Source organism: Sardina pilchardus, chromosome 8, assembly GCF_963854185.1.
Source record: "Sardina pilchardus chromosome 8, fSarPil1.1, whole genome shotgun sequence".
Taxonomy (NCBI): Eukaryota; Metazoa; Chordata; class Actinopteri; order Clupeiformes; family Clupeidae; genus Sardina; species Sardina pilchardus.
The window spans coordinates 7102017-7126447 of record NC_085001.1 but is presented as its reverse complement, the minus strand read 5'-3'; the positions used below and the strand labels follow the sequence as shown (position 1 = coordinate 7126447).

The following is a 24431-nucleotide window of genomic DNA, read 5'->3' as shown; positions in this document are numbered from 1 at the left end:
ATAGATGTGTTATGCTTTTCGTTTTTACGCTTCAAACGGCACTCGTCTGGTTTTCGCGCACGAAATCTTAGGTTAGGCCACAATTTGATTACTTCCTCCAATGGATTCCACACGGTGGCGCCGTTTCTGATTAAACAACTTGGGCTTCCACTTCATTTCAACACATAAAAATACATACATGTTTAAGTTAAGACAATGATCAGTGAGTTAGTACAACACCCTATGCTTTGTATTGTAAGAATGGCAAATAGGCTATTGGAGTGTCCAGTGAAAATACTCCAACTTCACTTTAGCAACATGCTGTTCACACACACACACACACACACACACACACACACACACACACACACACACACACACACACACACACACACAGGGGTAAGGATCACCCCTCAAAGAAATAGGTCATCTCTTCTCCCATCACACTCTTCTGCCGCTCCCTTCTTTCTCTCAACCCCACACTCTTCCTCCTCTTCACTTTCTCTCTCTCCCTCTCTTCTCACACCTCCCTCTCTGCTCACTCATTCCTCTCCTCTCGTCCCGTTGCTTTTCCCAGCCGCCTCTTCTGACTCAGTGTCTGTTTGGTTCTTCTGAGCTTCACTGGTCATTCCTACTCATCCATACGCCAGCGCTCCTCTCCTTTCCTTTGGATATCTCCAACCATGAGCCCAGGAGCTCCACAGACGGAGAAGAAGGCGAAGCAGTCTCTGGGTGGGAGTGCGGGACATGGCAGCACTGACCATGGACTTGCAGACTTCAGACTAGGAGAATCTCAGGAACCTCCACCACTGAAGAACTACATCTTCCTCACCATCTTCACCTGCTTCTGTCCAGCATGGCCCATCAACATCGTGGCCCTGGTCTTCTCTGTGATGGTAGGGCTACTCTACTCTTTAGCTAATCACAGTGGGATGACAGTGTGGACATATATAATTAAATGATTGTCAAAGTAGTTTCCCATATTTCAGAGCCCCTGTGATAGATAGATAGATAGATAGATAGATAGATAGATAGATAAAAAATAATAATAATCTGAAATTCAAACTGTATAGTTTGTAATGTTATGTAAGGATAGCTGCCACACAAAAATACAGTATTATGCTTAATGTTAGAATGGCAAATGATGAAAATGGAATGGCATGATTCTAACTGTAAGAATATAAACGAATATTTTACACAGGAAAGTTATATTTATTTCCATATCAGAGCCGTAAAGCACGTTTGATTGTCCCTGGGTGACTGTGGATACCTGTCTGTGAAATCCAAGCAGTGCCTCGTGTTCTCATGATTCAGACCACTAAAACTCTCATCAGATATAAATAGATCCTACCACGGCACATTAGGTTCTGCGTTTGTGTGTCACACCTATACCCACTCCTGCTTTACAAACGCACGCACACACACACACACACACACACACACACACACACACACACACACACACACACACACACACACACACACACACACACACACACACACACACACACACACACACACAGTTGCAGCTACATGCACACAGGCAAACTTGCACACATGCACACTTACTGTACATGCACACACGCTCTTTCTCTCTCTCTCTTCCTTTCTCTCTCTCTCGATCTCTCTCTCTCTCTCACAAACACACATAAATGCACAGGATGTCCTACAGCATACACACAGGACATGACAGGACAGATATGAGCACCAAAGCATGATCATTTCTCCTGTAAATATTGTGTGTTATCATCTGTTGAGAATACCTTGTCATTCCTTATTGCATGACTGCAGTATGCAGATCAGCATTCATTTTGTATCATACGACTTCTACTTTGGCAAGTTATTGTGCCTTTATATGTTATCTAAAATCTGAAATCCTAAGTGTTTCATCCTACACACAGAAATCTGAGCGTGGTTTGGTTTTTAGGCTACCCTTATGCCTCAGGATGAGTAGGCAACTGTTCTCCACCTCCACGTCTGGAAAAACTGTCTCTCTAAAACTTTCAAACACCCAAAAAAAGGCTGAGCTTTGTTTCAAAAGGTTACTGAAACTAAAGACTCACTCCCTCTGCAAAATCCTCTGAAGGCCTAAAGCAAATTTGGAGAAAGAAAATACACAATATGATACAAAGTAGACTGTAGAGCTATGTGCTAAATACTGACTAGTGACTTAAAGACAAACATTACGTTTTAACCATTACAGAGTGAGGCGTGCATGTGTTTTTGTGTGTCTTAAAACCCCCCTCTAGCTTCATTTGAATCTCTCCCGTGTCAGACAGCACCTTTGGTCAGACTTGTCTGCAGATTTGTCACGCACATGGTTGAAAGCGGAGACATGCTACAGCGTAGTGTTGTTACGCGGCTTGTGTGACAGGGTGCACATGCTCAGCCTGTGGAGAGCAACACCTTCTGGTTTCAGGTTGACTTCAGGCTCCAGAGTGTGATAGTGACTCGAGTTGTGGGTGAGGGTGTCGGCCCTCACAGCTGTGAAACAGGATGAGTGCTGCTAACCACCTTACCTAACAGACAGCCTAAATACACACTTTGTATTTAAAGATAAAAAAAAATCATACAGTTGGCCTCATGGGAACCAAATGAAAAACACAAAGAGACAGGCAGACTAACATTATATTGCAAAATGCATTCACATGCAAAGACATTTCTATTGGCGTTTGTACATTTTGATTGTTATGGATCTTAACAAACATATTATTGTGCGCTTATAGTTAAATAATGTTTTGCGCTATCATGTCTCTCACACCACCATTACAAGTTTTAACTTTTACTTTATTCAACTTATAATCACAGTACTAGAAATGCAAAGAGACAGACAGACAGACTGACAGGAAGAGAGAGAGAGGGGGGGTCATGAAAGTGAGATGACAGTGGTTTAAAATCGTGATGATGTGGGTAGGATAGGAATGTGCGAAAGGGAAAGTGCGTGGGAAAACAACAGGTGTCAATCAGAGGTGAGAAGTACAGTTGACAAGACGTTGTCAAGGTGACGCTCAAGTTCACTTTAAACTGTGCGCAGGGCAATCACATTCAGCTAGCGCAGACCTAACAGACTGAAGGGATAGACAGTATAAGACGTGTGACTTCAAAGTGATTGCACGGCGCTGCTGCCTTTCTGAAGGTTTTTTTTTTATTTATTTTTTTTTTAAATAAAAGTGATTTAGAGCCCGTGGGTCTCTGGGGGGACATCACTGACCCTGTTGAAGGAGGTGATCACAGCCATGGAGCTGGAACGAGGATGGCATCTTTCCTATGCAACCTCTGGGCTACTTTGGTCTACTGCTGCCGTTCAAAACATGACATGTGGTGAAAGAGGAAAAAAATAAGTTTTGTGTCAAACTCATGACCCAGATGATGAAAATGAGAATATGGAAAGTCTAGTCTAGCCAGAAAGGTTGAGAAAATGATAGAAGTTGAAGGGAAGGGAAGTAAAGCTGCATGTCTTGCCCAATTTGATGTGTATTGAGGTTCATAATAAGGTGGAACACCTATGTTGATTGATCTTTGCATCTGCTGTAGGCGTTTCATTTAATTGATTAATTCTCTCTCTCTCTCTCAGTCCCAGAGTAGTTATGATGATGAAGACTATGATGGTGCCCAGCGCCTGGGTAGGAAGGCTCTGCACATGGGCATAGCCTCCATGATCATTGGCATCATCATCATCATCATATTCACCATCGTCCATTTCACAACGGTAGGCTCGTGTAACATCAAAGATTGCACTCTCTCACATACACATACATGCATAGCATGCACATGTCCCTCTCTCACACACACATACACACACACCAACACCATCATCTATATGCCATACAAAGTTGCATGACAATTGTCTAATCTTGTACGTTTGTTTTCTTCTGTAACTTTCTAGAACGCAATATGAAACAACTGGGAGAAAGCATCCAAGCCAAAAACATCAGACGAACTAACACACAAAGACATACAGTATATCCTGGAGGAGTAACTATTCTCAACAAAGGAATCGATGCCTACGGACACATCAGAGAGACTGGACCCACACACTGGGGCAGGCTTGGTCTCCCTCCCTCCCTCTCTCTCTCTCTCTCTCTCTCTCTCTCTCTCTCCCTTTTTCCCATGCCCCTCTTTCTGCCTGCTACAAAGAGAGACTGTGGGCAGGCTCTGTCTTATTTTTAACATTCAGCTCAGTACCATTTCCAGCTCGTCCCTCTGCGACTCCAACTGAGCGAGGGAAGCACTGACAGATCTCGGTAAACTCACGCCCCAGCTGAGGCTACCAGGTCAACAGAGGTGCCGTACATATGAGGACGATGTACTCTTTTTCACAGATGGTCTTACCTCTTACCGCTATACCCTTTTCTCCATACCCAGTGATCCCCCACACTTTATCTCATCATCTCATATGTGGTTTCATGAACCTTACCAGCGAAGTCAAGTCATAGCTGTGTTTGAAACACTACATTAAAAACATATGATGTTTCCCCAAAAAGAAATATAATCATCCTTCCAAAAGAAGTGCAATATTCAATCAACTTGAAATGTGTCAAATGACAGCAGTCCCATTTCCAGGTCTTGAACATCACAATATACATAACACACAAAACATGCTTTAGTGTTCACCAGCATTGAATCCTATGTGTCAGCACGAACAGAATGCACGCATGAAAGCTGATGTCTGTAAACATTCACTTTTTTAAGTTCACCTTTTTTATATATCAAGTACCATGGAGCTCCTCTATATCTCAGTTCAGCTCATCAGCCGAGAACTAACAAGGTCCTAGTGCACTTTGGATAACAATGCAATTGTGAACCTAGAATCAAAAAGCTACCATGAAATGTATTATCATGTCATATGTTGTATTATTTTTTTATAAATAGTATAATGCTTCAAGTTTGCACCCAATTACATTATGGCATATTACAGTTTTTCTTGATTGCTTTGACTTGCTTAAATCCACTTGGTCTTCATTAATAATACCTTCTTTGCACAGCAGAAGTCATCTCTTGCAAATGTGCTCACACATTTTCATTGGGTTCACACAATTCTCACACCCTTTTGCAAAACAGTTAACACAGATGTCATTCAAAGGCCCCAAATTCAAACTACTGATTTCCCTTTGCTAAACAAAAGGAAAACATCTATTCACAGGTCATGTCAGAGTGGACACAAGCATCAAATCGATTAAGAAAAACTGTATTTGGTGCCAAACAAATGCAAATTTTGAGGTCTTGGAACCAGAGGGGAGTAAGTGACAAGTATACTGTATATCACAATTTCACCAAACATGTCACTTATGCCCCTCTTGTTCTCACCTTGATTTGAGGTTGTCAGGTAGACTAGACCTTGTTAATTCTTGGCTGATACTGTGTCTTCAGATAACAGTGATTTACAATTTAAGAGAAGCTCTACAACATGCTGGTATACTTATACTAATTTTGTCCTTTGATATGCATTATTATGGTAATACATTTCTATTGGCTTTTGTACATTTTGATTGTTTGCCTTTCTATAAACCTTGTACATAGTGATGGATTTTAATAAATATATTATGATGCACTCTAGTTAAAATGTTTTGTGTTATTATGTCGCTCACATTGTAACATTTAATTTTAACTTTATTCAACTTTAAGTTGGATATATTATTACTGTGTAATTATATACTTTGCTCATTCATAACCGCTTGCTTTATTTGCTTTATTCTCTTTGCCAATCTTCTCTCCTTTAGTTCTTGGTTCTTCGCTCATTCAACATCTGACTCATTGCTGTTTGTTATATCTCTCAATGACAGCCATGTCAATGTTTTGATATTATTACAGACAGAAGTTCATTACAGATAGAAAACAAGCAGCAGCCACTACAAGCTCTCTCCATCACCATCATCAACTCACTACTGCGCTCTCTAACTCTCTAGTACGTCTCTCTCTCTCTCACACTCTCTCTCTCTCCCTCTCTCTAACTCTCTAGTACATCTCTCTCTCTCCCTCTCCCTCTCTCTCTCTCTCTCTCCTAGTCACTCCTCTGCTCCCACCCTCTGTCCAGTCTCTGTTTTCCCCCTCTTCTTTTCTGGCCCTGTCCTCTTTTCCCTCACTGCTTTCACACCCACAGCAATCTGCCGAGTCTGGAGGATCATGTATTCCGATATGTAATCGTATCACCAGCCGTGCCTAAAAATAGGCCCCAAATTCCCCGTAAACCTGGTGCAGAGAGGACGGTGCCGAGCTGGCACCGCTGATTTACGCCACGCGCATCGGCGCCAAGTGCAATATTGAGGCTGGCGGTGAGCGTGTTGATGATGATGACGACGAAGGGGATTACGGTGCAGACTCTTGATAAGTGTTTCACAGACTTGCTTGCTTGCCTTAGGGTGACTGACCAGGGTTCATACACACACAAAAAGATAAGCTCAGTAATGACTGTACCGTACATGCAATCACAATTAAATATGTGAATGGAATTGGCAGGATTATCATAATTGAAGATCTGATAAAAAAAATACACCATTCCATACATGATCCTGCCATTTTCCCTGCAGATCCCAAGTCCCTCCAGTAGGCCTACCCATGCCCCGTTAGCCCACTGTTCGCACCCCTGTCTGTGTTTACCTAAGAGTGTATACAATCTCTGGATGCGCTGCAGGTCACCTACATGCTTCCCAGAGTGTTGAGTTGCCGTAGCATGACACGGTGAAATGCTATAACCGTGAGAGTGTGCCGCACACGGGGGTGGCTATCATGAGACGTGGCTAATGTGCAGTTGGTGGATTCCATCACAGACCTAGTTTAATGGGCCAGACGGGAGAATAGGTGAGCCACAAAAACTTCAGCCTTGGTACCATTCCCAAGGGATCGGGCTGTTATACCAATAAGGAATTGAGCGGTTAATGGATTAGGCCAAAGTGGTCTGTGGTGTTGGCTTTACTGACCAGAGCTCAAAGGCAAAGACTTAATACACCTTAGTAACACTATATTGTACCTGAAACTGAACTTAAGCCTTTCAATGAAAACTGCAGTCTCAAAGTTTTTGAATTTTGCTTTTCAGGATTACAGTATTTTGACAAACATGCATTGCAACTGCACTTCACTGCAGAAGAAGTGGACTATTTTGGTCACATGACCACATGCTGCATTTTACTTTAAAAAAAAAAAAAAAAAAAAACTGCTGATATTAGTTAAGTGCAGTAGCCTAGGCCTGTATCTGCAGTTTTTTGTGCCTTAACAGCAGCATTTTGTAATGGATCATCTGCCAAGAAATAGCCTCTTAGTGGTCAACAAGGACAACTGTAAATGATTTGTCAAGAGGCCTATTTAGAGTATAATTAACAGAATACAGGGGCTATGGGTAAATTACCCAAATGTGTGGTGTCCTAAAGCTAATTATCCATGTCCTAAATGTGGCATGGATCACGAATGGTTAATTCGCATTTGTCCGTCGTCTCAAATTACATAATATGTCTTTGTTTACAGTCAAAATATTGTTGGCTAGACTAAGTCTACACGTTGTCTACCTTGAGCAAAGTACGTCTGAGGCGGAAGGGGTTTACCTTTACGGTTAAAGGTTAACCAAGAGAACCGCTGGTGTGCGGGATTTGGAGCGGTTGTCTAGGAATTGTTTTTAAACGTGGATTTCAACACTCAGAATAAGGTAAGAGGACATGTCTGACATGGTTGAGCAGTGACACACGGTTTATGTTGGCTTTTGTTTAGGTTTGTTCCATGCCAGTTTAACTCGTTGTTTTGGAGAAGGTCGTAGGGAGCAGATTTGTTTTATTTATTTATTTAGGCTCTAGCGCAAATGCGCATCTGTAATGCAATAGCCTAGAATAGGCAGACATTGCCGGAAGCTAGAACCTGAACACATGTTGCGGACTTCATTCTCTCTAAGGCGGTGTCGACACTTAAGAAAGTGGAGACAGGAATTTGTCAGTCAGTCATGCGTGACAACAGAAGAAACATGGTTGAATTGTTGGATAGCATAGCCTACTGGGCTACACCCGTGATGAATAGCCAGCCAGTCAGCCCTGCGCCATCTGTCTTTCAGTGAACTGCATCGGCCTACTGTAGCCTACCTGGCACATCCATGGGTAACACTACCAGCGAGAGAGGTCACGGCCACGGTCACGGAGGGGGCCATGGGGAGAGGCACCGTCATGACAGCTCGAAAGGGAAGGAGGGCCATCGTTCCAGCATCCTGATGGACAACAACGAGGATACAGATTTGTTTGATGATCCTAAAGTGTGTGTTAAGTAGGCCTATATTAGCCTATGTTAATACATTTTGCTGAACACTTAAGCTATAAGCCTACAATGTTCAGACAGATATCAATCACTGTTTAGTTTATGCTGCTTAACCATCTCTCAGTGAAATGGCCCCCAGTTTGTTACGTTTTTTAAGGTTTTTATATGTGCTACTGTAGCAGATGATCCTAAAGTGTGTGTTAAGTAGGCCTATATTAGCCTATGTTAATACATTTTGCTGAACACTTTATCTATAAGCCTACAATGTTCAGACAGATATCAATCACTGTTTAGTTTGCTGCTTAACCATCTCTCAGTGAAATGGCCCCCAGTTTGTTACATTTTTTAAGGTTTTTATATGTGCTACTGTAGCAGATGATCCTAAAGTGTGTGTTAAGTAGGCCTATATTAGCCTATGTTAATACATTTTGCTGAACACTTTATCTATAAGTCTACAATGTTCAGACAGATATCAATCACTGTTTAGTTTATGCTGCTTAACCATCTCTCAGTGAAATGGTCCCCAGTTTGTTACGTTTTTTAAGGTTTTTATATGTGCTACTGTAGCATATGAAAGCTCCTGAAATGCATTCATCACCCTCGTAGGGTCCTGAGGCACATGAGTTTCTTGCGTGGCAAAAAGATCTGGAGTCAGACATGAAGAACCCATCCCAGAATCGGCCAACTATGTTCCGGTGGACAGGTGGAGGGAAGGAGGTCTACCTTTCTGGTTCATTCAACAACTGGGCCACCAAGATCCCTCTCTCTCGCAGGTGCACTGACCACCCACTGATGGGGGGGGGGGGGGGGGGGGGGGGGGGGGGTACCTGGCCTACCTGGTGCATTGGTGTAGCCGGGCCATTTTGCCCCAAATATAATTTTAGAAGTAGACTGACAAAACCTACTGTTTCGGGACACAGCTAGTCAGCTACACTGCTCCTCAAGTCTAGACCCTCTGAATGTCAATACCTGATGAGGTTGCAAAAGGAAAGCAGATAAAAAGTGCACAAACAAATCTATAACACGGACACATTTTTCAAGCGCACAGGAAAGAGTTATAGTTTCAGTTAAAGTAATTTATTCATCCCAGATCAATGCCAGAATAATACAAAGACGGGAAGAGCGGGACTATGGGGAACTATTACTATTTTTAACATAAACACCATGACATCTGCTCATCTGCCCCCCTCTCCAAATGTTGACTCTATGGCTACGGCCTTGGTGGGACGGGACGCCATTTATGAGAGCAAGAATTTCCTTGGCAGACCTTTACAAAATGTGACTTTTAGCCACTCCAGCACACCAACTGTGTCATGTCACAGTTTGAGAACCACTGTTGCCACACACACTGTCGACTAATGCACTAAGCTGGAAATCCGGTCGGATACATGTTATTTTTTTCTGTTTATAGAAACATAGCACATTTTCGTTCTTTTTATAGTTTGTGGGTAATGCCATATCCGTTTCCTTTGTGACTTTGTGTCTAGGCAATGGGTGAGGTAAAGGAGTGAAATGACAGATCATACATGCATGTTTTTGGCATAGTGTACTGTAGGCCCTATTCTCTTAAAGTGTGCAGAAATCGTTAATTTACTTAACAGTATTTACAAAATCAGACTTTTGGGCTAAGCCCCAAATGTCTTGAAGTCTTGGTGATGTGCCTGACCTGATGTGTGCCATATCAACCACTAGATGTCAGTGTTGCTAGTAGAAGAAAAATAATAAGAGGGCAGTTCTGGAAAAAAAGCTGAACTTGAACATGCCCTGATTGAAATCAATCACATTTTTATTTATACAGCTTCTTTCATGCAAATTTGCAATGCAAAAGTCTGAGCAATAGATGTCAGTACATAGAAAAATACATGACAAATAAAAACAACCAGTAGGGCACAGTTTTTTTAGTTTTGCAAGTACTACTGAATCAGTGACTCAGTGTTCTACTGTAACATGTCATCATAGGAGGACAGTAGGATCTGTGAGTTTTAGTTTCTGATAATGTTGGTAAAACAGTTTTTGTACAATTTTTGTTTTTGTACTGTATATTTGTGAATACAAATACCTGAAAGTTGGGTGCCCTGGCAGTTAGGTAATTGTATTGAGATAGTAATCATTTTCAGCTGTATGGTTTTCATGTTCACAGCACATGTGAGCGTCATGTGACCATAGATAGATTCTAAATATATACTGTAGCATTGATTTGATCAGACATACATTGATGTCACCTTAAAGCCAGAACAACTTTGTAGCAGTTCTTGACCTACCAGAGGGGGAGCATCAGTACAAATACTATGTGGATGGGCAGTGGTCCTTGGACCCTGGAGAGGTGAGACGGAAATCCTTTTACGAAACAAAACCCCTGACTTAAGCATGCTACAGTATGTGGCCTGTGATACAGAAACTCTACATTGTTTTATAGAAGAGTAATGAAAAAACATATTCTTACAACTGTGTATGTAAACAGTAAACAGAGAGGATATCCTCCATTAGCTTAGGAATAAGGCACCTGTGGATAAATGTTTAAAACACGGTCCCCCTCTGTTATCCCGTCTGTTTTAAAATGTGTTCAATTCCTTCAACTGAATAGTTTTAGAATCCAACTATATTTTATGTCATAACCCTAACACCTGTTTCGTTTCCAGCCTATGACAGTCGGCAAAGCAGGTACTATAAATAATGTGATCAGGGTGAAAAAGACTGACTTTGAAGTGTTCGATGCCCTCAAAACTGACTCGGAAAAGTGTGCTGATATGTCAGGTAAGATTTCTTACAACTTGAACCTGAACATATACTGTACACTATATTGCCAAAAGTAGTGGGTCACTTGCCTTGACTCGCATATCAACTTAAGTAAGGGTTTAATATGACGTCGGTCCATCCTTTGCAGCTGCAACAGCTTCAACTCTTTTGGGAAGGCTTTCCACAAGGTTTAGTAGTGTCTTTATGGGGTTTTTTGACCATTCGGCCAGAAGTGTATTTGTCAGGCCACACACTGATGTTGGACGAGGAGACTGGCTCGCAGTTTCCACTCTCATTCATCCCAAAGGTGTTCTATTGGGTTGAGGTCAGGACTCTGTGTAGGCCAGTCAAGTTCATCCTCAACAAACTCTGTCATACATGTCTTTGTAGACCTTGCTTTGTGCAATGGTGCACAGTGGATGAACTTGACTGGCCTGCACAGAGTCCTGACCTCAACCAACAGAGGTCAGTGCGGATACTGAGAGCCAGTCTTCTCATCCAACATCAGTGTGTGGCCTCACAAATGGGCTTCTGAAAGAATGGTTGAAAATTCCCATGAACACACTCCTAAACCTTGTGGAAAGCCTTCCCAGAACAGTTGAAGCTGTTATAGCTGCAAAGAGTGGGCCGGCGTCATATTAAGCCCTATGGATTAAGAATGAGATGTCACTTACTGTATATATATATAGTCACTGTTTTGAATTCTCCCTCTCACTGTCTGTCTTTCCCAGACCTCTCTAGCTCCCCTCCAGGGCCGTACCACCAGGACCCTTACATTGTGCGGCCCGATGAGAGGCTCAGGTCTCCCCCCATTCTACCTCCACACCTGCTGCAGGTCCTCCTTAACAAGGACACCGGTGTATCTGTAAGTTTGCTACCAACTGGTTATCACACAACAGAGTGACTTATGCAAGACCATGTTTCGATTATTGACGTTATTACTGTAATCTAATTTAACTTTTACATATTGGTAATTTGGCAATTGGGAAATCTTTACAAATACCCTGTCTTCTCTTATCTATAATCTCTCTCTCTAGTTCTCTTTTCACATCAAAGTAGATGTTTTCATTTTGTACAACACACACATACTGTAGGTATACATTCTGTGCAGTAAAATGTGTGTAATCTGTCAACAGTGTGATCCAGCTTTGCTCCCCGAGCCCAACCATGTGATGCTAAACCATCTGTATGCACTCTCCATTAAGGTATGAATCACTTTTGAAACATAGTCAAGGTATACAGTATATCTCTCCATTAAGGTATGTTTGTGGGACAATAACTTTTGAAACATAGTCAAGGAACTTTAGGTCAATCTATACAGTATATCTATATATCATTTACCAACTGCCTATTAACAAATAGTTTTAATCCATAGGGTTACTACTTACTATATACTGTATCTACAGCTCTGGAAAAAAGAGACCACTGCACATTTTTCTGATGTCATCCTGTTGGTGAGTGACATATTAATGAATTGACGTTCATATTCAAAATGAACAGACAGCTGCAAATTTGAATATGATCAACTCATTCGAATGTCACTCAGTGACCGTATAGGATACCATCAGAAAAATGCGCAGGTCTATTTTTTACCAGAGCTATAGTGATGCTTTGAATTTGTTAATAGGCACTGCAGTTGGTAAATGAGTAAGGGATAATGGCCGGGTTTCCCAAAATTGTTAAGAAGCTCTTAAGTGCTAAGAACTTCTTAGGAGCGTTGTAAGAATGTTCTAAGAACGCTCCTAAGAAGTTCGTAGGACTTAAGAGCTTCTTAACGATTTTGGGAAACCCGGCCAATGTACAGAAGGCCGATCTCAGGAAAATAAGTCCCAACAGGGCGAACCGCTGGTGGAGGGGTCTTGCCTCACCCTGAAGGGACTCCATATGATATTTCTCTTTCCATTTATTTATCACCGTTTTGTCGTGGCTTTTGCTGAGAAACAAATAGATTGCAACACATTGAATCAAACATTCTTTAGACCACAGCTGATCAACTGCTGTCCCTTTTGAAAGAGGTTCCATTGCAAGAAGTGACCGGACTACTTGTGGAGTGATATGAAAGGCGGTCTGTTATACAAAATGATCAGACCTCTGAACGTTGGGAAAGCCCTTTCAAGTGAATGGAGCATTCTACGCATTATGCAGAGCCATGTAATAATTGATGATAACCCTGAAATGGAAGGATGTGTATAAAATGAAGATTTTCTTTAGTTATGAACAAACACTCACATTGTTATTTCATCTCGTTTCAGGATGGTGTGATGGTCCTTAGCGCTACTCACCGTTACCAAAAGAAATACGTCACTACTTTACTCTACAAACCCACATAACAGGGCACACCTGGGCGTACTGCAAGTCACATATGTCTATGTGAGTGGGTGTGTCTGTGTATGTTATTATTAGACACATACCTTATTATCAGCGTCAGCTGTGGGATTTCCCACTACAACCCTGGAGGAGGCGGGGAACAACAGGAAGGATGTGTAGAGAACATTCACAGCTGCTGGAGAAATTGGGGACACAAGGGAGCTTTTTCTCATGTACAGTATATGTAGAGTGTGTGTGTGTGTGTGTGTGTGTGTGTGTGTGTAAAAGGCAAAAAAGTCCAGGACAGACCAACTCATTCAATATGCATAGATTGGATTTATCTCTTCAACTTTGGGGTTTGTTGTATGTGAACACATAGAGCATATGGCAATAGTGGTTGTCTTGTTTCATAAACTGGCCCTCTTCTTAAGTCATGTTTTTATCATAATTCAATTCTGTGTACACCATACTCTGACTGTGAAGTGTTATACTAGTCTGCACACAGTTGTTAACAGTATGTGTTCTTGAATCTGTTTTGAACCCATAATGTTTTTTAATTAAGATAAAGATATGATATAATACAATTACATATATGTACATTTGAATGACATCAATCCTTATTCAGAGAGTTAATCTAATGCTTGAAGTACTGTATTTCTGAATAAACACACACACACACACACACACGTGCGCACACATACACACAGTTTGGGATTTACCATTCTACACATAAATGATTAACATTTTAAATAATATCAGCTCCATTAAAGTATTCAAACATGTTTTATTGCGTTTAGATCAGTAGGCCTGTGACAGACAGACAGACACATTTGTGAAGACCTCAGTCAAGGCAGTGCTCCTTAGAGTTGAGGTTCTTGTAGTCAGTGTTGTAGGAAGCGGCATGCGTCGCGAAGCAGTGGGCAGCCACACGGTCGCATTCACACACCGCGGCCTGGCACGCGTCATTAGAGGCTGCACACAGAAATAAGGGTTGCTAGAGTGAACCTCGTCCTACAGCATATCGCTAAAGTCACACCCGTGTACACGGCATGCATGACCAAATGCGTATTATATCTGTAGCCTCTGACATACTGGACAGCATAGCATTTTGATGAGCAAGTCAATACTCTCTTGAAGACAGTTAAGATTAAGTACTTATTGGAAAACAAATCGACTTCAGAAAAGTTTGAGGTTATGATTAAGATACGGTCAGGTTTGTGCCTGTTGCTACTGATGATCTGTTGATTACTGCTACAGCATACAATAGGCCACAAAAATAACATAAATTCCACTCATTGCATATTTGTTGTTTAGCTCAAAGTGTTTCAGTGTATTTGAGCAGTTTGAATTGCTCTCCTCTCTCACCTGGGCAGCTGACCTGTTGGTCGGAACAGGTAAAATCATACACCTTGATGTGGGGCGCATCAATTATGGGTCTGCATACTGGCAGCCTATGGCTGGCCTCGTAACAACGGTCATGAACCTGGCAGCACCTGAGTAAGGGCAAGGAGAGGCAAAGGGCGAGAGAGTCTGAGTAATAAACTCGTATATCCAGGAGTGCTGCTTGGGTGTGGATATTCAATAAGTATACCTCCGGTGCTCATCAGTTAGGAGATCCAACAAATCCATGGGTGGCTGAAACATGTTGGCATATTTTTAATGTTTAGCCAAGTTTAATAAAGGCTTTTTAAAGAGGACATAGAATGGATGAATTGAGTATTGCACTGTGTTCTCTCATGTTAAAATAGTATATATTCAACTTTGATTTTAAAAAAAATAAACTCAATTGCAATTTTACAAGACTAATTAAAACCATTTAGGCTGGGTATTGAAATGGTCTGTTCGACTAAATGGCGCCCTCTTTGGCAACCCCAATTGAACTTCAATGGCTTTGCGACGTCTGACATCACAAGCAGTTTTGCTGAATCGCCCATTTTTTAGTGTCTATTTCTAAGTTCAAGATTTTCATATGAAGGAGGGCACAACCATGCCTCATGTTCATGATAGCTCTTTGTTTATGCACAACCTCTCATAATTCATGAAAACGAAGAAAAAAATTATTTCCATTCTATGTCACCTTTAAAAAATACCTTTTCGAGTGCCTCAGACTCAATACCAGATTGAGAGTCTGAGTAATACTCCACAAATGCCTCATGTCATAGGCTTTCACACATTGCACTCAATCTGCGCAACTTGCAACTGTTTTGAGAACAGATGAAGAGCTCTTTTCCAAAACGCTATAAATCCATTTTTGAAAATATTAAAAAATCATGTTATTTAATTGTGTATTTCAGGTAATATCAATACAGTTTCACTGAAATTACTTGAAAAACAAAATTGAAAAAAAATATTTATGAAAATTCATTAAAATGGTGGATATAGCGTTTTGGAAAAGAACTTCAGATGTTGAAATCAGGAAGAGGTGGTTCCTATACAGGCACCAGCTTAATGAACAGCTGACTATTCAAAGGAAAAAATAGATTACGCCATTCCACTGAGAAAATCAGTTGTCATACGCAGCTGGTGGAAATTGGAGATAGAAAGTAGAGATAAGAAGTTCACAGCAGTTCAGAAAAGGTTGCACTTCACAAGGCCAGCCATGTGACTGAGTGGAATGGAAAAAAACTGATAGGAATGAATAATTAAAAAAAAGAACAACTGATAGGAATCAATAGCACAGGAACACACAGCAGACTCTCAGCGTTAGACCCAGAAAGCAATCTTCTTGCATGGTCACTGTATGGATGGGTGTATACTACATACATGTCAATAACGTCCTTGGGTTGGCCGGACCCCCCGAGACCACACCAGCAGCCGTACTCATTGTAGATGAAAGGGTTGACCTGAGGCTGGGCACACTGGATCATCTGCCCAAACTGTAAAAGGTTGTAGGGCACATGAGCGCCATGGACGCTGCAGACTGGTATAGAAGAGGCAGACGGGAGATGGGCATAAGCATGGTAAAGCCTGCATGGATCTGTCCTTAATTGATTGATTATGTGAATAATGATGAATAGTAACACTTTGTTAAGATTGCAGCAGCTGCTGTTTTTTTTATTATTATTATTATGACCGCCGCTAGCGTAGCTAGCGAAGCGGTCATATAGTTCCGCTAGCGTAGCTAGCGAAGCGGTCATATAGTTGTTGTCAAAGTTTTTTTTTTTTTTTTCCCGTCATTTTTCGTCAACGATTCCCGGGACACCGTAACACCGGAGCGCATGAAACTTGGTGGGCATGTAGCCCCAGTAGAGTTCTATGGAAAATTTTCGTTTCGTCCCCGGGGGTCACTCCACCCCCGCGCTGCCCCCGCCCGAAGCCCAAAAATGACAGTTTTTCCTACATAACTACCTGAACCGTGGCACCGAGGATGACAAAATGTTTATGGTATGTTGTTCTCTAGAGCTTGCATCAACTTAGCTTATAACCAGTCATTTGTGATTTGCCCCCCCAGTGTAAAAATTGAAAATGCAATGAAATATTGCTTTAATTGCCCATATCTTCAGATGAGATGTTATGAACTGCACCAAATTTCATGTGTATGATTAACCTGACACCCTCTGGGAGTAAGCCAAGTTTTGTGGAATTTCATCCATGGGGGGCTATAAAATAAATGGATTTATGTGTACATTCAGGACTGTATACCCATCGGCCAGTAGATGATGGTATTATCTGGAGTCTAAATCCCCCCCTGGGGATTTCAAAAACTGTTCCAAACATCTCAATCTCTGCTAGTTTTTGTCCTAGAAACATATAAGTGACACCATTAGAAACCTTTAATCAACTAGTTTCCAAATATGTTTTAAAAGAGAATGGTTGCTCTGGGTGCAACAAACATGCAGGAACACACACACACACACACACACACACACACACACACACACACACACACACACACACACATACCTACACACACACGCACCACTACATACACACATGTACATAAAACATTATACAAACACATGCACAAACACGCCCACACGAATGCACACATACACCCTTACACACACACACACACACACCTACACACACACACACACACACACATGCACACACACATCTTTGAGTACATTTTGTGAGACCACCGGAGCTGAGAAGTGAGTGTGTGTGTGATGTACTATAGTGTGTGGGTGCGTTTCTGTGTGCCCATCTGTGTGTTTGCATGTGTGTATATGTGTGTATGTGCATGTTCTGTGTGTGTTCTCTTTCTTTCTCTCTCTCTCTCTCTCTCTCTCTGTGTCTGTGTTATCTGTGTGTATTCTGTGTGTGTTCTCTCTTTCTCTCTCTCTCTCTCTGGGTGTGCCTGTGTGTGTGTGTTTGTGTGTGTGTGTGTGTGTGTGTGTGTGTGTGTGTGTGTGTGTGCGAGTGTGTGTGTGTGAGTGTGTGCCTGTGTATGTGTGTTTGTGTGTGTGTGTGTGTGTGTGTGTGCACACGCGCGCATGTGAGTGTGTGTGTGTGTGTGTTATCTGATATTGGAGTGACAGTGACGGCAGAGAACACAGTGAACATATACTCAGAGACACATTAAACACACACACAAGCAGACACACACTCACACTAGACAGAGAAGCACTCATACACAAAAGCAAGCGCACACATGCACACACTCATTTACATACATAAAAGTTGCAGTAGGGATGGAGTAGGCGATGGAAACACAAGCGTGATTGATATTTGCGGAGAGAATGTGCAGGACTGAGCGGCGGTCATATTGTGTATCGCTTTGCGGTACATCTAGTTGTTATTATTATTATTTATTTATTTTAATATCAGTGTAATAGTCTTCCACTAGATAACATAAATCATAAAACACAATTTTGAAATACGGCAGTAGCATATTCTTCTGTGTAGCATATTCCAGTGCACGTTACTCTGTGTCTATTATGTACTTGGGGCATTGTCTGGATGATAATTAAAGTGCTGTTCTGAGTTCCAGAGCTGCCAGAGCACTGCATCAGATCAGATACAGATACAAATACTCAGGAATGCAGGCGTCTAGAACATTCTGTGCAAACAACAGCATCTCTATAGGCGTTACTGTCTTCCACGATGACCCTGGATTTAATGCCGTAGTTGTGAAACTGTCTTGTCATCTGAGGCTATGTCACTTGTTCAGCATCAGAATGTTGTTGGTGAACAGAGGAGGAACGTTTTAGGTTATCCAAGTAAACTTTAAGTTGTACAAGTGGACATGATGCCACTCCTCTTGAGATGTGCAATTGTCCATAATCAAGGATAAATACATGAACACAAACATACGATTATTGATTTCAAGCTATACATGTAGCTGGAAGTGGGCACACAAGTATGATTTCAGAAGAAAGCAGCAGACTATTAACAAGAAACAACCACTGAACGCACACCGTAAAGATGAATAAACAAATATATGTAGATATGTAACTATTTTAACTACTTTTTCATTAAAAAGTGGTTTCAGATAAGTGATCCCCTAGGGTCAGCATACAGTCTGGATATATGAAAGGCAAACGAGGATAAGGCAAATATGTCAGACATACTGTAGACTAAGAAAGACAAAGAAGGTGAAAGGCGAGAGTGAGAGGAGTGAGAGGATGGGTGGCACCAATGAAGGTAAAGGTTAATTCTCACCGGCAAAAACCAGCAAAGCGAGGTTAGAGAAGTTCATCATCATGTCAGATATCCCATTGAGAGAGTGTGTGAGGAAAGACACATGTTTTATAGAGAGGGGGCAGGAAAGAGAGGGTGATAAGGGGTGATAAGGGAACTAAAAAAGGGTATTTCGAGAGTCATGGGGAAGGGGAAGCTGTTGCAAGCTGGGCCCAAGCCATGTGGTGCGTCATCTTGAGTCCCACAAGATATGATGTAATAGAAAATACGGAATACTGACACATAATGCTAAAGAATTTAAAGTTACTTTTATTTTTCATTTAGATGTTATGTCTTTTAACAGAACTTTACTTCGTGTTAGGGTGACTGACACACATTTGGTGTGGTGTGTGACACTAACTTCTCAAAAATGTTTTGCATTATCCAGGTGACAAGTGTGAGGTGAGAGTATACACTAATTACCAAAAGGATATTTGGCTTTCAGCTAAAATTTCAGGACGAACCAAAATCCACTATAATCTTTACAGATCAACTTAATGTGATCTGTAAACTTTTGAATACACGCCCAACATTTCAGTGTTTCAGTACTTTCTGTACTGAAACATTAAATTTCACCTGAAAATGGTCCCTAACTTTTTGTGAATAGCGTATCTTCGGTCACGGGTGTGACTGTCGCTGTGTACACATATCACAAACACATGTTGACTGTGCCGTAACATGTGCCTTCATAGTTGCCACCAGCTGAAAAACTGGTTCTAAGATACAAGCAGGCGGAACCACATGCATAGCTGGGAGAGGATGACAGAGATTGAGAGAGAGAGAGAGAGAGAGAGAGAGAGAGAGAGAGAGAGAGAGAGAGAGAGAGAGAGAGAGAGAGAGAGAGAGAGAGAGGGCGGGCAAGCAACATTGGGTGTCTTATGATGGGACAGGTAAAAGACGACACTATAGCTGCCAGTGGACCAGCATCCTCACAGACTCTGCCAGGTGGTGGACATTTTCAACAAACATTATTCTTCACCGACTGAATCTGACACAATTGTATGTCTTGGATAAAGGAATTCTCTTGTAAAGAAAGGGTAAGTTGTTTCTTTGTTATCTGACTTTAAAACAACATTAAAACAAGAACTCTGTGAAAACAGAGTAACAAACACTGTCAAGTATGCACAGTTGACAAACACTGGCGCAAGCTTTTACATTTCTTGGAAAGTAAACTAAAACAAATTCTATACTTGGAAGAGTCTATAGAGTTCTATCTTTTCTGCAAAAGTTTGTTTCCATCCAGAATGTGAGATGGGAGAGTTTCGGAAATTCTTCTTCCCAGGCCCTTCCAACCCGAACCCCGACAGGCCATCTGCCAAAAGCTAATACTATGAGCGCAAGGAATGAATGGAGTCTTTGATCATCATGACTGTGATATTGTGCTGTTGGGATTCCACAGGGATATTTATCATAGGAGACTACGCTACCTATACAGATGTCTTTTGTTTGGGGTTCATTCCCATATAACCGGCCAGGTCACAGAATCATGTTGGAGGACAGTAATCTTTTGATGCTGGCTATTACGTGCTCTTGTTCAGACTTAGCGGAGAAACAGATTCATCTCAATTCATTTCCACACATGAAAAGCCTTGTGAATGGGATAAGTATGTTATTGATAGTGCCATGCTACATATATGCCATAACAGCTCTGAGAATAAGCATGACACTGCAAAAACAGCATTAAGATAAATGGCATCAAGTATTTTTGGAAGCTGACAACGATCAGCAACATTCACATACATAACATGGAAGTGTTGCATTTCTGTACAGTAGGCCTTGAAAACATCTATACTGTCTTTTGCCACAAGATGTCCTCATTTACCTTTTGTTTTTTACTTGTATTTTGCCTTTCCTTGGTAACTGGTCTTGTAATTGATGTTTTCACCAATGGTTTGTTGATTGGTTAGGGTATTCATAGAACCTTTTTCCTTTTCTCTTGGCTGAATAGTCCAGTGCACAGCTCAGACTGGTAAATTGAGCATTTCCAAATTCCTTTATCATTTAACATGATATTGTCTGAGGACCTTTTGAAACCCCATCATTTCTCCAAACAGGAAAATGAGCCTTCTTCCATCTCTGCTATTCTTCAGCCTTTGTTTGCCTCTCTGTAAGTACATTTTTATTATTTGTTTGAATGGTTTCTGTGTTTATTTATTCATTCACCTATGTGTATGAATAAGTAAATAAATATGTACTTTATTCATTGTGGCCTTAGCTCTCTGATTTTTGTTTGCTGATGTTAACTTGTTGTCATCCTCTCACAGATTTGTCAGTGCCTGAGCGCAGCCTGCTCGAGTTCAGAGAGATGATCAAGTGCACTCTGCCAAACAGCAACCCTGTGCTGGACTTTGCAGACTACGGCTGCTACTGTGGGCTTGGAGGAGAAGGCACACCGCTTGACGAGCTGGACAGGTCAGAGGGAAGGATAGGCGATAGCCGCAAGGCATCTTGACGAGTGCTGATGGCCAATGCTCCTGAGAATTGTTGTTCGGGCACATTCTCATTGATATTAATCAGATCATCAGATTTATGGTTATGTAACCAGTTATGTGTATGTTCAGCAACATTGCTCCATTCCACATTCCCCCACAAATCATAACCTAGTCTATTAGTGGCGCCCATTAGTCCTGGTACATGACACATCTGTGGCACATCATCCCTTGCATACATTTATTTTAATCAGGAGATCAAACAGTTCACTTTTTATCATTCATGAAAGTTTACATGTTGTGTGTATGTAGACTCCAGAGGCTGAAAATAGGCACTTTCTGACAGCACACAACACACCAGACTTCAGTGTTACATTTAGTTACATTGGGATGAGAGTGCCAAGTTTATATTGAGATCAAAGTGATCAAATTTCTTCATTCTTCCAGGTGCTGTGTGGTGCATGACAACTGCTATGGCCTGGCTCAGAACCACAGCGCCTGCGATTCTGCTTTGGACAATCCCTACACAAACAGCTATGACTTCACCTGCAATGAGACCAGCAAGACAGTTACATGCTCGTGTGAGTAAATTGACAAAACCAATAGGGAATAAGGCTTGCCCAAGCACAGGGTTATTGAGGACAGTCCAAAATGGTCATATTGAGACATGTTTACTCTCTAGTAAGTGATCGATCTCTCTCTCTCTCTCTCTCTCTCTCTCTCTCTCTCTCTCTCTCTCTCTCTCTCTCTCTCTCTCTCGAACATCTGTCTGTCTCTCCTCCAGCCAGCAACGATGAGTGCGAAATGTTCATCTGCGATTGCGACAGAGTGGCGGCCGACTGTTTCGCCGTTGCTCCCTACAACGCATCCAACAATAACGTGGCCAGCGAAATCTGCAGCGCCGCTCTGGGTGGACCCTTCCCTTCCATCTCGGTCTGTCCCATGACTGCCCTCACCTTCCTCCTACTCACAGTACTACAGAGGAGTCTTTCATATTGACCGCTGAAAATGCAATAGCCTATGGTCTGTCTGCGAGGGGCAGATACTGTATGAAGGTGGTCACTGCGGTCACTGGTTATTGGACACCATTGCCCTCAGGAGGATCATGATGAATATGATATTCATGTGAAGAAAATGACGTAATCAATCCAACAGTGGTAAAGAAATTGACTGTATGAGTGAGCAGGATGTAGAATTGAAAAGTTCTTATTTTTTTGTAATTCATGATGTTTGTTTGTGGCCCTGTATTTATTGATCACTGCTATGTACTGTAGGTTATATATTTATTGTAAGTGTCTCTGAATTAATTGTAACTGTTCTAGGATATTGCAAACACAGTGAGCTTCATAAGTATTTGAACACATGCTAAAGTTGACTAAAATGAGGAATATAAAATCATCTTTTGGAAATTGATTTTAATGCCTTAAAAAAGAGGAAATATCCAACGTTTATTAGCTGGTTTCATTCTCTTTGAGCTCAATGCAAACCAAACCAGCTAGACTAACTGAAAAAAAAAAAAAAAACACCTCACCAATACATTGGTGAAGGAGGGTATGTGATAATATGGGGGTATTTTAATTCCAAAGGCCAAGGGAACTTAATCAGGATGCATAGTATCCTGGATTTCATGAAACAACTGCTGGCCTTTAAAAAATAAATATCTGCCTGCCTCTATGGGAATTTAACAGGGGTTCCAATACTTATGTATTTTAAGGAAAAACATTTATTTATTTATGAGACATTTTTCATTCACAAAGAAAATTGGTGTCCTTAAAGGTCCATTATTTCCTATTTTTTTTTATTTAACACATTAAGATCAATTTCCAAAAGATGATTTTATTTTGATTTTTAATCAACTTTAGAATTAGCCTGACTCCACCCGTCTACGCACTTCCGCTCAACGTCTTTGTCCCTTCAGTGCTCCGTCTGGGATACTTGTTCCACTTTTGTTTACTCCGGCAAGTGCACACCTCTGCCCAATCAGCGGATAGGGGGTGTTTCCGAGAGCGATTACAAAGTTTCAAGCCTATCGTTATCGTTGTGTTCCCAGTGGTTAACATATGTCATTACCAAACGTTAGTGATTGAACTCCAATAACTTCAGACAAGCATCCACCAACCAGGAAATAAACGTATACGCAAAGGCTACTTTAGCATGTGTTAAAATACTCTGCTCACTGTATACTACTGTATAAGTATTCACAGTATTGTCAAGCAAACACAAGAGAGCCCAATACAAAGTGTGTGTCTTTGTGGTAGATGACAAATGATGATACCGTAATGCAAATCTATAAAATGAATTATTAAACTCTGCTGTGTGCAGTGGATTCAAGGTCTTATGTAGTACATGGCTGTGAAATTATACTACTTTCAGCAGAGAAAATCTGTATTTACAATGTTATCTCTTAGTTATGGTTTGTTTTACTCTAAGCCCGCTGTTATCACCCTCTAAGTCTGCAATCCGAGCACTGAACCCACTGTCCAGTTGTTATTGGTGATTGTGAAATAGGCCCACTGTCTGGCACAAGTCTAAGGATATCCAATTGTTTCATATAGAAAGCCAGTTTAACAGACACATAACCTGTGGCATTTCACCACATAATATAATGATGTGTCCTCATATTTCATTTGATTGTATACCCACCAAGGGAATAAGTAATGTATTTATCCATTTTAAGGGACCTGTTCTTTGCCTTTCGTGGCAACGGCAGAAACAAACTGAACCTCAGCTTATGTGTGTGGTGAGCTTTGCTATGAGGAAGGAATCGATGGACGGACACATACACACACACACACACACACACACCCTCAAACTGTTCGCAGGTTTGACAAATGTGCTGAGCACATTCGGATTTAGCAATTCTGAAATCTGAGTTAGCAACAAAAATGGTGTTAAACATTTGTTAGAGGCTGGCGCATTAAGAGGCACGTATCATTTATTCTAAAAACACACCACTTGCAATTTGGAGCCATTGGCAGGTAGGGCTGTTTACCTTTTGAAACGCTGATCTGGAAATGTGTTCATAGATGTATATTTCAAGAGAGGTTATTCAGTTCTATAAATCTCTCAATTAATCAACTAAACACTACATTAATTTAAACAATAGGTTCATGTCTTTAGGTTGCCACT

The 24431-nt window shown here is 41.3% G+C and overlaps 4 protein-coding genes across 5 annotated transcripts; 3 read left to right on the top strand and 1 right to left on the bottom strand.

Moving 5' to 3' along the window:
* Positions 1–446: 446 nt before the first annotated feature.
* LOC134089507 (transmembrane protein 233) lies at positions 447–5523 on the top strand. Its single transcript, XM_062543951.1, has 3 exons — positions 447–875; positions 3554–3688; positions 3866–5523. Exons 1-3 carry the CDS (start codon positions 663–665, stop codon positions 3875–3877), a joined length of 360 nt encoding a protein of 119 aa, XP_062399935.1. The 5' UTR covers positions 447–662; the 3' UTR covers positions 3878–5523.
* A 1937-nt stretch (positions 5524–7460) lies between these two features.
* On the top strand, positions 7461–13861 carry prkab1b (protein kinase, AMP-activated, beta 1 non-catalytic subunit, b). The gene is made up of 8 exons (XM_062542531.1): positions 7461–7615; positions 8012–8206; positions 8815–8981; positions 10438–10531; positions 10848–10962; positions 11676–11809; positions 12081–12149; positions 13197–13861. The coding sequence occupies exons 2-8, from the start codon at positions 8051–8053 to the stop codon at positions 13272–13274; spliced, it is 813 nt and encodes a 270-aa protein (XP_062398515.1). The 5' UTR covers positions 7461–7615; positions 8012–8050; the 3' UTR covers positions 13275–13861.
* A 107-nt stretch (positions 13862–13968) lies between these two features.
* On the bottom strand, positions 13969–18899 carry LOC134088538 (phospholipase A2-like). The gene is made up of 4 exons (XM_062542533.1): positions 18856–18899; positions 16015–16171; positions 14617–14744; positions 13969–14223 (listed from the first exon to the last, which is right to left on the bottom strand). Exons 1-4 carry the CDS (start codon positions 18896–18898, stop codon positions 14093–14095), a joined length of 459 nt encoding a protein of 152 aa, XP_062398517.1. The 5' UTR covers position 18899; the 3' UTR covers positions 13969–14092.
* Positions 18900–19725: 826 nt separating this feature from the next.
* On the top strand, positions 19726–23637 carry LOC134088536 (phospholipase A2, minor isoenzyme-like). 2 transcript variants are annotated; one of them, XM_062542530.1, is made up of 6 exons: positions 19726–19910; positions 20822–20842; positions 20928–20980; positions 21138–21285; positions 21750–21883; positions 22087–23637. In XM_062542530.1, exons 3-6 carry the CDS (start codon positions 20932–20934, stop codon positions 22299–22301), a joined length of 546 nt encoding a protein of 181 aa, XP_062398514.1. In that variant the 5' UTR covers positions 19726–19910; positions 20822–20842; positions 20928–20931; the 3' UTR covers positions 22302–23637. The 2 variants fall into 2 exon arrangements, with proteins under 2 accessions (XP_062398514.1, XP_062398513.1); XM_062542529.1 differs by lacking the exon at positions 20822–20842 and having other exon boundaries at positions 19728–19910.
* Positions 23638–24431: the final 794 nt, after the last annotated feature.

What these genes read in the sequence shown, in the direction of transcription:
- LOC134088536 (XM_062542530.1), top strand. Translation starts at nt 20,932, where the DNA reads ATGAGCCTTCTTCCATCTCTGCTATTCTTCAGCCTTTGTTTGCCTCTC. An exon ending in CAGCCTTTGTTTGCCTCTCT is followed by an intron (nt 20,981 to 21,137) that starts GTAAGTACATTT and finishes ATCCTCTCACAG; the next exon opens with ATTTGTCAGTGCCTGAGCGC. An exon ending in CCGCTTGACGAGCTGGACAG is followed by an intron (nt 21,286 to 21,749) that starts GTCAGAGGGAAG and finishes TCATTCTTCCAG; the next exon opens with GTGCTGTGTGGTGCATGACA.
- prkab1b (XM_062542531.1), top strand. Translation starts at nt 8,051, where the DNA reads ATGGGTAACACTACCAGCGAGAGAGGTCACGGCCACGGTCACGGAGGG. An exon ending in ATTTGTTTGATGATCCTAAA is followed by an intron (nt 8,207 to 8,814) that starts GTGTGTGTTAAG and finishes TCACCCTCGTAG; the next exon opens with GGTCCTGAGGCACATGAGTT. An exon ending in AAGATCCCTCTCTCTCGCAG is followed by an intron (nt 8,982 to 10,437) that starts GTGCACTGACCA and finishes GTCACCTTAAAG; the next exon opens with CCAGAACAACTTTGTAGCAG.
- LOC134088538 (XM_062542533.1), bottom strand. Translation starts at nt 18,898, where the DNA reads ATGATGATGAACTTCTCTAACCTCGCTTTGCTGGTTTTTGCCG. An exon ending in CGCTTTGCTGGTTTTTGCCG is followed by an intron (nt 16,172 to 18,855) that starts GTGAGAATTAAC and finishes CTTCTATACCAG; the next exon opens with TCTGCAGCGTCCATGGCGCT. An exon ending in CCCAAGGACGTTATTGACAT is followed by an intron (nt 14,745 to 16,014) that starts GTATGTAGTATA and finishes GCCCTTACTCAG; the next exon opens with GTGCTGCCAGGTTCATGACC.
- LOC134089507 (XM_062543951.1), top strand. Translation starts at nt 663, where the DNA reads ATGAGCCCAGGAGCTCCACAGACGGAGAAGAAGGCGAAGCAGTCTCTG. An exon ending in CCCTGGTCTTCTCTGTGATG is followed by an intron (nt 876 to 3,553) that starts GTAGGGCTACTC and finishes TCTCTCTCTCAG; the next exon opens with TCCCAGAGTAGTTATGATGA.